Here is a 13,844-nt window from a genome sequence, read left to right on the forward strand (position 1 = left end):
TTTTTTTTTATGTGAAGTGGTATCAGTACACTGCAAAACGTTTTTGGCGAATTTTCCAAATCGCCCAATGTTCTAGAATTTACCTTCGGTAAACCCACCTTTTCATCAATCATGTTGTCCAACGTCGGGCTTTGATCGATGTCATAAATGAAGGGCAAATTGGCCCTTTGTTTTCACCAGTCGGACTCGGGCGGACCTACCCCAAACTAGAGGGCGGACTCGGCCCATCGGCGTATTATACAAAATATTGATAACAATACCTTTAAACAAATTAAAACTACTGGCAAGCATGTTTTTTTTTATGTGAAGTGGTATCAGTACACTGCAAAACGTTTTTGGCGAACTTTCCAAATCGCCCAATGTTCTAGAATTTACCTTCGGTAAACCCACCTTTTCATCAATCATGTTGTCCAACGTCGGGCTTTGATCGATGTCATAAATTCCACATTATAAAAATATTGAATACTATTTGAACAACAAATTACTAAAACACGTCGCCCAGTAATGATTTCAACCAACGTTTTTGCAGTGTACTCATACCACCGTTTATATCCTAAACCATAACATAGTCCCAATAATCATGTTTTTGCTCACTTTGGATCCCTAAATTATTATACCCCTCTAATAAATTTAGTAACTCCCCGGAAGAGAATGACTGTCCTATAATACTCATACTAAACCTTTGCATTGAACATGTTGAATATGTTATTGTTATGCACTTTTTTATTAGGGAGAACTTATCCCACCATATGAGCCAACCTGTCCCACGTATGGCAAGTTCGTAATTGTCCTGATGTTGTGGTCGTATGTAGCCAAGACATAGGGCTTTCAATTGTGCTAATCAGATCCCTCCTAGCCTTACAATTGCAATCGCTAGGCTAGTCAGAAAGAAATGGGCAAACACTCTCCAGTCTCTCTCACTTTTGTATTGTTAATTACAATAGCGAAGATTTCTGATTGACAAATCCTGATTATTCACAAAGTTTAGACTTCGCCATCTTGGAATTTATAATTTATTAAATTTTTGTATTGTCTTTGTCATTTAAAAAAAAGTACATAAAACGGACGAATCAAGTGGAGGTAACGATTAACCCCTGAACTTTGAACTTTGAAGTTTGAATGATTAACCCATAAATTAACATTTCTTTTGCTCGTTGTCGTACTTCAAAAAGTAATGACTTCTCTAGTTTGTTTATCATTGCAATAACAATGCAATTTCAATGCAGCTCTTGCTTACAAACCAATTCATAAGCTGTTGTTTTTTGATATAGCATAGATTTGTGAAAACAATTTTTGTAGAACAACGCTAGAGCTGACCTATTTTCTTTCCAAATTAATACCTTCAGGCTGATGTGATGTTAGATTTAAAAGTCCCACGATCATTCTTGATTCTTTCCTAATCCTTGTAGTTTAATTCGGAAACCAGATACATGCCGTGGCCTAATTGTAAACCCAATATTAACCTAATCCTAATTATAACCTTGAATTGTACTTCTTCACCTAATATTTATACTAATAATATCATTTGATCCTATCCCTACCCTAATCCTTATGCATATCCTACCCTTATCATTATCCTAACTCTAATCAAACCCAACTCACTCAACAAATTCTAAATCCTAATCTAATCCTAATGTTCATATCATAATCTTAGCTTCTTAGCTTTACACGCATTGAATTTTACCCATTTTGGGATCCTACCTAATCATAACCTGTACTAACAGGTGCGAATGTTTTCAACCAAGCATACCAAAACTAGTAGAATGGTTATTAAAAATGCAGTGTGCCTTTTATTTCATTCCATGCTTCATATCAACTTAATTCATCAAACCATCTTTTCATACCCACAGCTGCACATGTCGAGTTTCACGTACGACGTACGAATCTTTACGTTACGCATGCCTTCAGCAAAGTTCGCATTTTCACTTTCTTTCTGTCACTGTGGCTACCGCATAAACAGGTCATAGCCAAAGACTGTATGAGTTCCTAAGAAATTACCTTTTCCTGAGACAAATGTTGACAGCTTCACTATTATGGTATGTGCTACAACCGAGTGAAGAAAGTTTGGAATTTGAACCCCAGAACTCCAAGAATTTAGAACATTATCATTGGTGTAATCTGTAATACTATCATGTAGTAATAGCCAAATCAAAACATAGGCATCTCTTTTGTAAAATGACCTCCGTGCTAATAATTTAGCCGTACAAATACAATTGAAACATAGTCATTGACAATGTTGGCACTGTTTGACATAAATGAGTTATTACCATCGATTTGTCTAGAAACCCCACTGTGAAATATGACATATTTTGTAAGGCACTTGTAATGTAGGATAGGTTATTGTGCACGATTTTTAACCATGCATTATCTAAAATGAAGCTGTACATATTCTCATAATTGCATTATCAACTCCAGGTAAGCAAGATATTTTTCTGTGTTTGCTTTATTTTAAATCTGATTTTGTTTGTTGTTTTTGTCTTTGATATGTTTCTTCTCTATTATTTCAAAACTGTCAATGCCTACGTAATGTTTTATTCATAACATAATTTGTTTCATTGCAGCGCAAATGGACGACGCCGACAATGGTTGTAACAAATCGGTCTCGTTCGGATGTGCAGAGCACATGTGTATAGACTACAGCTTAAGGTGCAACGGAAGAAAGAACTGTTGGAACTTTGGCTACGATGAGCTCGATTGTAGTATGTATATAACATTTTATATTTCAAACATCGTATATTTTGTAATAACCACTAGCATGACTAGCACAACCATGCATGTTTTATTTCATTTTCCTGTTTTTTGTTTGCCCCTTGCGACTATTACATTGCAGATCCATTCAACAATATTGTCATATTTGACCAAATTTTACCTGAAAAGGGAAATCGGTAACAACTGATTTACCCATAATCTGGTCAATTGCATCAGACGATTGAAGGTCACTTTCTGATCAATTGAACATTAATATGGTCATCTGATGTACATAACTCCACGTCCGGGTCTCATGCTGTCCCTGACTGAATGTCAAATTGCCATCTCAGGGACAGATGCAAACTTTGGGAACTAAAATTTTCAAGAAAAAATTGTTCAACATGGGGTCATGCAACGTAATGATTACACTCCCTGGTTAACGCTAAAAATGGCGGACAATAATTGTAATTGCGACACATATATGGAATCGGTATTTGTTCGTGCTTTCAAAATACTACTTTCATTGTTGTTAGCTTCTTTTAAATTCAGCATTTTTCAGCACTGTGAACGAAACTAAATAACCGGTTAAAACATTCATAATGGGTCTGGATGGGTGAGGTGTTCTGGACCCTGTTTTGTCCACCATTTGAGGCTTAGTGTTCAAGTCTTATCGCTATCGATGAGTAATTTTGAAGTTAAATTCATGTTCCTTTAAAAAGGATTTATTGCTACTAAAACATTGCTACTTGATCGAAGGATCTATCAGGTCAGCAATGACAAACCGGCGATCAACTAAACTGATATAAGGGGCGTTGGCTCTTATGAAAGTGGTTCCTTGTTATGCAAATGAGAGAGTTTACGCTCCATAAATTTCACACAGAGATTAGGAGGCTTGCTTTTAGTTATTTCCCTATTTCTCGTGTTCAAGGACATTTCTTTACAGATGAATGAGCTTGAAGAGAGCCTCCCGCACGACTATACAGTGCGGACATTATATCTGAATTGTTGATAAAAATGTAATGAAGACATTAGTCGAGCAACTTTTAATAATCTTTTTAAGTTATTGGACCAGATCATTCAATAACACTAGCTCATCGGTATCGATAGGACAACAAATCACCATGGGAGCGTTATAGTTACATGGTTCTTTTCTTCTAAGAATTAATCTTTCCGTTTGCATGACTAACCTAACCATTTCAATTATGTGTAAATTGCATGGCATGTTATAATAAAAGACAAAGATAAAAAGACTAGTTCGCGTCTGACGTCAGGGCAAAGGCGCGCCGTAATTGGTTGTCGACCTGCGCAGAATTTCAAACGCGAACTAGTCTTTTTATCTCTGTCTTTCATTATATGATATATTTATCTGACTAGCAATACATAACCCTTCACTCAAAAATCATGACGACCAACCGTTAAGAGGTGAATGCGTATGAATGGTGTGGACAGGATGTGTTGGTTGATATGAATGTTATTGCTGTGCTATAATAGCCCGAATGAACTTTGTATTTAAGAATACCAGCACCATATGATAGCTCTGCACTGCGAACAGAATCCACATCACCATCCACATTCGCATCTTAACCATTGGTTAATTCATCTCATCTCATCCTTCACTATTATTGCGCTAAATACAAAGCTCGCAGGCTCGGATGCACTTTTTGCGTTGTGTGTATAATGTTTTATTGCGAAAACTTAGTAGAAAACTTGCGAAAATAGAAAACAAGATGGCAGCTTGTTTCTTATTATTTGTTTCTGTTCTTTTCTTTGGGAAGTAGATGAGTAACTGACAATGTAACGAATGCTTATGTGTTTCAAGAACAAAACAAATTTTGTCATGAAAGTTTGAAATATACAATAATTTTATACATGAAGACTACATGTAGGTGTTACAAAATTTATCTCATCAAACTTAAAAGTTTTAAGCAATGGCAGAATAGGGGGTTGTCTGTATAACACTACTAATAAGCAGTAAATATTGTACAGGAACCTATGTAGTTGTACGCAAACATTAACTTGGCAATAACAATGTTGCCATCATCCTATTTTTTTTAATATGAGAATAGCCTTCTGTATTCTCTCTATGAGATAAATGAAGATTGTTACACTTGATGATGTACTTATGACGACAGAATAGCCAGCATTATGACAGCATCCCATTTTTATTACGGTGTGCTAGTATACTTTATTTATGCCCATATACTGCTTGGCATACCTCCGTCTAACCAAGTATCTTGGTAACACCTTACACGTCAAAGCATCTAGAAAGAAGGCTTTTGCCAAGTGTTAGAATCTTCTATGAATCCTAAAGTCTCATGATATTATCTGGTGCAAATAATATCATTGGCCTCCCCAGGACGACGCTTCACTTTTACGATAGGTAGTTGACATCAAGGGCTACATAAAAATGCCTGATAGCAATTGAACCAGAGTAAGAAGTTTTGGCGGGAAAATGTCATCGAACTCCGAGATCGAACTTTAAACAATGTCAAATTGGTATTTATCACAATCTGTGACCCTGTGTAAAGTTCGATGACTTTGTCATATCATTCATTTTGTGTACCTCATGATGTCAAATATCTCTGGTAAGAGTGCAGCTTTGCCCCCCCCCCCCGGTAAATCAAACCCCCATCTGAGGGGGTCGGACTTATGCGCTATCCTACTAGATGGTTAGGCGAAGGTTAATACCAAGACATTATGTTGAAAGTAATACGCGAACTGATTGAAATAGAAAATTGCTGACAACGTCTCTAGTGCAGGCCATTCAGGCACACTACAAGATTCCTATTGGAGCCGCCTGCACAGGTACACAGTCGTTAAGGTGCTTGGCTGGTACCGTGCAATACCAGGGAAGTACCGATATAGTACCAGTGCAGTACCACTGCTGACGTGTCCTGTGCAGTAGCAGCATTGGTACTATGTAGGTACTCTGTGTGTACCAGTCAGGTATCTTGATGACGGTGTACCAGTGCAGCCGGCCATAATAGGATTTTGGTAGTGTAGTAACAGTAACACATTGTAATTCAGATGGAAAGAGCCATCTCTACCTATTGGGGCACCGATAGCGCTATAGGACCAAACTAGACGTTTTGCCTAATTAGTATAGTTAATATTTTACTGCCATTTCCCGGCAAACTCACACTACTTTACACATAAATTGCACACGGCAAATGTAGTAGGCTATCACTAGATAGTAAATATTTGATTTTTGTTATTCAGGCTTCTAGAGTACATCATACCCACCTAAGCGAAGTTTTTTGTTCTGTACATGTTCTGTAGTTTAATAAATTCGCACTACGGATCACCACCTTAGAGAAGCAGTTACACCAGGAATAGCAATAATTTCTTTTTCACCTTTTATACCCTCGCTTTTCGATGTTTCATCGATGCCTCTTGAAGTTATCATTAGCATTTTCGTATATCTTTTACCGCTAAGCTTTTCAATATTATTTTTCCCTGCATTGTGACGTCATGAGCAAGAACGTAATTTATGATTGTATTACCTCATATGTTCTGCAATGTATGCTGATATTTGCATATTTCTACACATCCTGCAATGTGCAATCCCAATTTTCTTATTATTGTTTATCCCATCGCTGTACGACCACAGTCTACTAAACTTTCTTCGGTTTTTAACAACATCATTTTACCATGAGGCTGATCCGGTTCTTATGCAGATTTCGTGTCTCTTATCTTTCCCTTTCTGATACTCTTTACAGCAAAAAGAACAAATCCGCACTGGACGGAAAAAGTGGACACTGTTTTAGGCGTAACAATGGGAATAATTCTATTCGTTACTGTGTTAACCATAGTCATGACATGTCGTCATTCATGTATGAGAACTCACGAAAAAGCCAAAATGATGGCACAACGTAGAAAAGCCGAAAAACAGGCTGTAACTTACATGATGGATAATAAAGAAGGTGGAGAATCCCATGAAATGACTAGTCTTGGTGAAAGATATAATACACAGTATATTAAACTAAGCAGTGGACCGCAAAATGGCGGCTATGGACAACGGCCATCTTTGACCATCTCGCCGACTACTCATTCGCCACCTCATATGGGAATGAGGGCGCCACCTCTAACAGAATATGAGAAAATTATGGACGGAGACGCCGCTTTTCGAGACAATAGAGCAATTCCTGTCCCTATCCCTGCTTCTTCTCCGTGGGTTTACAGAGACGCGTCTGAGCGATTAAGACCGATTAATGATGTACAAATTCATGTGTAGAAATACTCAACATCAGTATATAGCCCTTGGATATTCATAATTTCGTGTTTTATTGTTGGATCAGGAGAAATCGTGGATCAACCTTGTGTATGGAATTTGTGACAATATTTTATTGTATACAACACTGTAGTTGTTCCTCAATGCAATAGTCTTCGACACCAAGGAAAATATTTCTCAGAAATAAAACGCTTTGATGTGTTTCTATAGTTGGAATATTTGTCCATGACTACGATATTATTCGCGGCTAATTTTATAGCCAAATGTGCAGCCTTGAACATATTCCAACGCTTGCACCCATTGAGATAATTGATGGAATATTTTTTAGAAAAACAAAACACCACCTTGTTTCAACCTTCTTCAGAAATCTACAAAATATTTAAGCCATAGATATAACGTCGTCTTGTATTGGAATCGATGCAGTTTTTTGAAAGCGCCAAATATGAAATAATAATACACAGGCTTGGGGATGTCAAAGAATAAGAAACCAACTGTGACAAAGGAGACGTCAAGTACAATAAGTAGATATGTAGATCCGTGAACCTAAGGAGTAAATACTAAATAGACAGCACTAGGAGAACGAACATGAACGCGGTACGTAAACACGTGGTTGTCACGTGATGACCGATGTAACCAATCGGCACTCTTGAATAGCAGTAAGTTTACATCACGTGTTCACGTTCGTTTATAGCTAGTGTTGCCTAATGTTAGAGTTATAATGTGAATTATTTGTGCATAGGCCAATATATTACCTGTCACTTATATAAATGAGAATGTGATTGGAAAGCTTCATCACCCGGATTATTGTGGTCACGGTCATCAGTGTAGTGTATGAACTCCCAACTTCTTGCAGAACGAAAAAAGCTTTTAGGAAAAAGGATCTTAGTATTGTTAAACGATAGATAGGCAGTCTCGATAAACACTTATTATAGAACTGCAGCATGGCTGTTGACACGTTAAGTATTATAGGAGATGCTGACTAATTATACGATAGTTTGGCGATTATGGGTGGAAAACAATGTAACAAAATGGCAGTAGGAAATGTCATTTTAACTTCCAGTTATTATACCCTCACGACCCATTATTAAAAATAATGGGTCAAGTGCCGTAACACATTCTACGCATAGCAATTACGTTTACTTACGCGTTCAATATTTCCGCCATACGCGCTGTCACTTATGCATACGAGCTAAACAACCTAAAATATTTGGGCAAAAAAGTGATATTTTCTCTTTAAATCGCACTATTTTGTAGTAATAAAATAAACAATAAATGGTGTAGCATTATCCTTTATACCCAAATAAAGTGTCCTCGGCAGTAAAAACGTTTAAATAATGGGTTCGGCTGGGCCTCACCCATTTTTTACATTTTTACCGCCTCGAACACTTTATTTTGGGCGTAAAGGATACTGCGTTACCCTTTACTTCTTAATTCTAAGGTACCACGTTTGCTTTGGTCCTATAGCACTATCGGGGGTCCCGATATAAGTACCGATGACCCTTTCTTTCGTATCTGAACATAATGTGACCCGTTCCGACAAAACCAAAAAGTCGCATTTTTGACATTTCATGATTGGAATAAAAATGTAAGCACGAGACAATAAGCTTCAAAATGATACCAAAATTATATACATAGCATCAATATTTTTCAAGATATGGATAATTTTGTAAATGATACCTTGATATTTTTGCCAAATTGCTAGTCTCAGCAATATGCTAATTAGTTTTCTACCTTACACAGGATTGAATAGGGATTAGCAAAGTTCAACTGTCAATTTTTAATTAAATAATCCTCCTTTTAATAAGTACTTTTAAGGATTTTAAAGTCCACTCAGTCCCAAGGTCAAATACCATGAAATTAAGCATTCCAAAATTTGATTTATTTTATGGGAATGTCATCTTTAAAGGCCTATAACTCAAAAACATGCCTGGCGACTTGTTCCGGGTTTTGTATTTATTTTTATTATCATTAACCGATAGCAGTGTTCAAATGTTCGCAATTATTCCCGATACAATATACACTATACAGGGTTCAAAAGGAATACCCACTCTAAAATTACAAAACATTTCTTTGCATAACTTGACACACGTTTGGTTGATTTGAAAAATTTAAAAAAAACAGTGAATAGAGACATTTTCAATTTTAGAACCAAAATAAACGTGGAGCCTGAACCTTTTGTCATCAAAATACACTCAATCTATATAATTAGCATCACCTACAAATGTTTTAGTATGTCAGCCTCCATGTCGCACAAAGTGTTTCTTGTTACTTCCTATTTTTAAAAGACTTTCTATCAATCATAAAGGTCATAACCTGTTGGTTGCACCGAAGCAACCGGTTGGTTGCACCAAAGCAACCTGTTAGTTGCACCAAAACAACCTGTTAGTTGCACCAAAGCAACCTGTTGGTTGCACCGAAGCAACCTGTTGGTTGCACCGAAGCAACCTGTTGGTTGCACCAAAGCAACCTGTTAGTTGCACCGAAGCAACCTGTTGGTTGCACCAAACAACCTGTTGGTTGCACCAAACAACCTGTTGGTTGCACCGAAGCAACCTGTTGTATCTGTTGTTCTTCCTTCCTTATTATAAGAGCAACGTGAAACTGTTCTGTTTATACTCAGTACTTGTAAACCCGTAGTTGATAAAGATAAATAGCTGACAAAATAATCTTAATATGTTGTCAAATTCTTAGCTACTCGTATCAAAAACGAAACTGGTGTCTTGGATATTATAATAAATATGACAGTCCCATGATAGTTTTTGACACAAAACAACAATGGGTTGTTACAAAAAATAAATGCACACCCCCTAATTTCAATAAAAGACATGTCTGGATTTCCAAGTTTGCTTTCTGAAAATGACTGGAAGAATTCCAGTAACCAATGCCAATTTTACTGGGAAAAGCTTAGAAATGCAGTTAAATGAATTTAATATTACTGAATTGTCCAAATAAGCCTCTCGAATTGAGGATTTCAGATTTTGAACTATTATTCTGCTGCAATTGTTCGCCTTTGGACATTTTAAAAGTCTTGATTTCCAACAATTATGACAGACAAAAAGTCTGGAAATCCGAACTCTTCTATACAGGGTGTGCATCTATCTTCTGAAATAGCCCAAGAGACACGCAGGTATATTAATGTTTAGTATAATGTAGCTAGCAGAACAATATAATTGTTATTATTATAGAAATAAAGTAACATAGCACATTTACCAAAGATAAACAACAAAAGAGTAACATATTTTAAATTTGCTAATAACGTGTTCAAATGACCGCAATCAAAGAAGGTATCATTCTTATTTAACATTATATTTTCAATCTTTTTTTCCCTTTATCCCAAATTTATATCCCAAATTTCAAATTTGAAATGAGCTCAAAAGTTCAAACATTTGACATCTTATCTCTAAATGAGTATTAATCACTTTAGCCTTTTACAGATATTCTTAATTAAGACGTCACGTCTTGAAAATAATAATTAGAAAAAAGCAAACAAGCATAATCATATGCAAAAAAACACAAATTTTATCAGTTATTTAGATTGTTTGGGGCTATTCTTTTTATTTTGGTGTAAGAAATTTTATTATCGCATAATTAAAATGATTTTATCAAACTTCTTGCAAATCGTCACTGGGCGGGAAAAACCTCATATGTACTTTTGGCCCTTGAACATGGATAAAGGCTTGTAGGTGCAGACTTATATTGAAGAAGTTGCTTCATCCATGTTCAAGGACCAAAAGTACATGCAGGAAATACCTCATATTTACTTTTGGCCCTTGAAAATGGATAAAGCCTTTATATTGAATGGTTTGCTTCATCCATGTTCAAGGGCAAAAAGTACATAATGAGGTTTTTCCCGCCCAGTGACGAAATGTACATTTACTGTGAAAACCAAACTTTACAGACGTACTTACTGCGTTATCGTCTTCCGTCCAATATTTGTGTTTGTAAACAATTCAGACCGCACCGATAAACACGCCAACAGGATGTATTCGCCGTAGAAGTAGTGATGTAACAGGATTAATTACCATAGCGATAGGTAAATACAATTTTTGAATGTATTGTCCCGCACAAGACGTAAGCTGTAACTTTGCGCATTATTGGTTATCAAAGAATAGGCATAAAGACTTCGTAATTCTATAGAAATTTCAAATTATGCTGACATCACTCACACCTGTACGATTAGTGTCTTAGAAAAGAGCGGTATTATATTCAATCTATGATTGCACACATACCTGACAGGCGATGAGTGCAGTCTACTTGTAGCCCGGCAGAACAGTCATAAAGTGTGTTCATCTATTGCTATGGTAATTAATCATGTTACTTCTACGGCGAACAGCAATCCAATGTTCATCATTCTCTCTGCTCTGCGGAAACCTTTAACAAGTTCACCATAACATTATTCTGTATCAACATGCAGCTGACGTATTACAAATATTTATGTTATGTAGAATATTAACCTATTTGGTACTTAAATATTGACACATTTTACGCATATTATCATAATTTCATGATGTAATATAAGAATCAAATAAGTTTTAGTGAAGTTTATTCATATAGTTCAATTGCTTGAGAGGAATGACTAATCAGTGACCAATGACATCGTAGCCTAAAACACACGATGAAAGTTTATTGACAAAAAAACTGTCGCTCCTCCTTAGCAAATGAACTATGAACTTACGTAAAACCTACTGCGATACAATGGGCCATTCCAGTTGAATTTCATACACCCCCTATAAGGAAGACATGGCCTTAAGGGTACTTGCCCATCAATTTCATTCAGGGGCGTGTTTGGAAAACGGCACAGCGCATTAGTAAAAAGAATAAAAAATACTAAAATTTTCACCAGGGTTCGAACCACTGCCAACGCACTATGAATTCTAAAGATGCATAGGCTACTGTGCCACGGTGACTGTGTTTAACATTCGGCGATTTTCAAAGATATACATATCAACACGTTTCTATATAGTCATAGACAGACATATGACTTTACTTGTCTGTTTGTTTTTATTTAATACAAATTAATTTTGATGAATTGAACTGGTACGACTCTTAGGACTCGTGATAAACGACGATTAATTTTGTAATAATAAAATGAAAACGCTGGGTCATTCACGACGTCATTTGTAATTCATGTCAAAACCTGGGGATGACCACACACATCCGTGTATACGTGCGCAATCGATACTCAATGATCCAGACAATACCATTTGAATATACCGCCCTTATGTATGCACCTGCTTGACACATCTTGTCACTTGCGGGAAGATATACTATAGGCCTATACCCTAATAGCTTACAATAGATAGCCCGCCAAAAATTTCAACCAAAAAGAGCATGTAGCCTTAATATTCTACACAGGGAGTGTGAATTTCAAATTGGGTGACTCCATTTGAAACCTACACTCCTTGTGGGGGAGATTATAGGTCCTGTCTTCCATGGGGTGTATTGATTGCAACTGGTATAGTCCAATTGGATGAACTGAGTACAATACACAGATATATTGGTCGAGCTAGGAGAGACGTAATCGAGCACAATATTTTTAAAACTCATAGCGAGACCAAGAAATATTTCTATTGTCCGAAAATCATCCAATTTTATCATTATCATGTTTTCAGAAAAGCCTTCTGGAGTATGCCAATGAGAATTTTTGGGGAAAATCGAAACATTCCCCAAAAATTGGTGATTATAGGCCAAATTGTAGATTTCCGGTGATTTATTGTCCAAACGGGGGAGGGCAAAGAAAATGTTTTTGAAGTGGGAGGAAATTCCCCCTTGTCCCTCTTTTACACCCTTCCTTCTAGCACCGTCACTGCTGAGTTCAAGTTGTGAAATAGTTGGGACGGCTAGGTATTGGTACAAAGGTATTGGACCCAAGGTTCTGGAAACATAATAATGGATTTGAAAATGTCTTTTTATAGTCCTCTACACCATGAGAATAATTATCAAACAATGTAATATGCCCCAAACGCTTAGTACATTTACACAAGCGTTTGAAATCGTTAAGGGGGTACTACACCCATGTGGTAAATTTGTGACTATTTTTGCATTTTTCTCAAAAAATTATTCCACACTGGTAACAAAAGTTATGTATATTATTGGGGCAAGGATTCCAATTACTACACTAAAATTTCAGTGACTCAAGACAAGCGGTTCAGTATATATGATAGGAAACGAGGTACATCCTAGCGGTACCTTATTTCTGGTCATAAATAACAAACCGCTTGCTTGTCTTGGGTCACTGAAATTCCAGTGTAGTAATTGGATTCCTTGCCCCTATAATATACATAACTTTTGTTACCACTGTGTTATTAGTTTTGAGAAAATGCAAAAATAGACATAAATTTATCGAGGGGTGTAGTACCCCTTAAGAACATGTAACATGTATTGTACATATTTTTTTAGATACCTGCATATAAATTGGATCATTCCTACCTAATATGGTACGCATTGTTTTATGTTTTGGATACTAAAATGAAAAAAAAATATAATAGGCACTAATGATACTACAATGAAGCTTCCAGTAACCATTGTGTGTTGTAAAAGAATAGGAAGAAACAAAACAACAGAATTATAAATTCAGTGTCAGAGCAGAATAAGCCAGAAAAGTAGCTCTATGTGTTTGTGTGTTTGTTTGTTTGCAGTGGTTGCCACTTTAGTTTTTACGTAACATAAGTAGAAAGGTTGCGGTGTTCCTTTACACCTTGTGTCTTACGGCTGGACTCAAAGAAGAAGATGTATTCGCTGTAGAAGTGACGTAAGGCTACCATAGCAATATATGAATACAATTTTTAACTATATCGCCCTGCACTACAGCGTTCACGCGTTACCTATGCATTGAACCATAGATGTCAAAGAAATGCTGATTACTCGCACCTGTAAGATTAGTATCTTTGAAAAGAGCGGTATTGTATTCAAACGATGATTGCAG

At 36.4% G+C, this 13,844-nt stretch overlaps 1 protein-coding gene across 9 annotated transcripts in view; it reads left to right on the top strand.

Annotated features, from left to right (window-relative positions):
- Positions 1 to 13,844, top strand: part of LOC140135836 (neuropilin and tolloid-like protein 2) — a 268,948-nt gene that overhangs the window by 234,487 nt on the left and 20,617 nt on the right. For 6 of the 9 annotated variants that reach the window (XM_072157465.1, XM_072157468.1, XM_072157471.1 and 3 more), the window contains 3 exons: positions 1,054 to 1,080; positions 2,562 to 2,699; positions 6,408 to 8,109. In XM_072157465.1, the coding sequence (XP_072013566.1) occupies positions 1,054 to 1,080; positions 2,562 to 2,699; positions 6,408 to 6,922 (680 nt within the window). In that variant the 3' untranslated portion in view covers positions 6,923 to 8,109. Of the gene's footprint in view, positions 1 to 1,053; positions 1,081 to 2,561; positions 2,700 to 6,407; positions 8,110 to 13,844 lie in introns of those variants that run through there. The other 3 variants (XM_072157470.1, XM_072157466.1, XM_072157467.1) reach the window with 2 other exon arrangements.

The sequence above is a fragment of the Amphiura filiformis genome, chromosome 16, assembly GCF_039555335.1.
Source record: "Amphiura filiformis chromosome 16, Afil_fr2py, whole genome shotgun sequence".
Lineage (NCBI taxonomy): Eukaryota > Metazoa > Echinodermata > Ophiuroidea > Amphilepidida > Amphiuridae > Amphiura > Amphiura filiformis.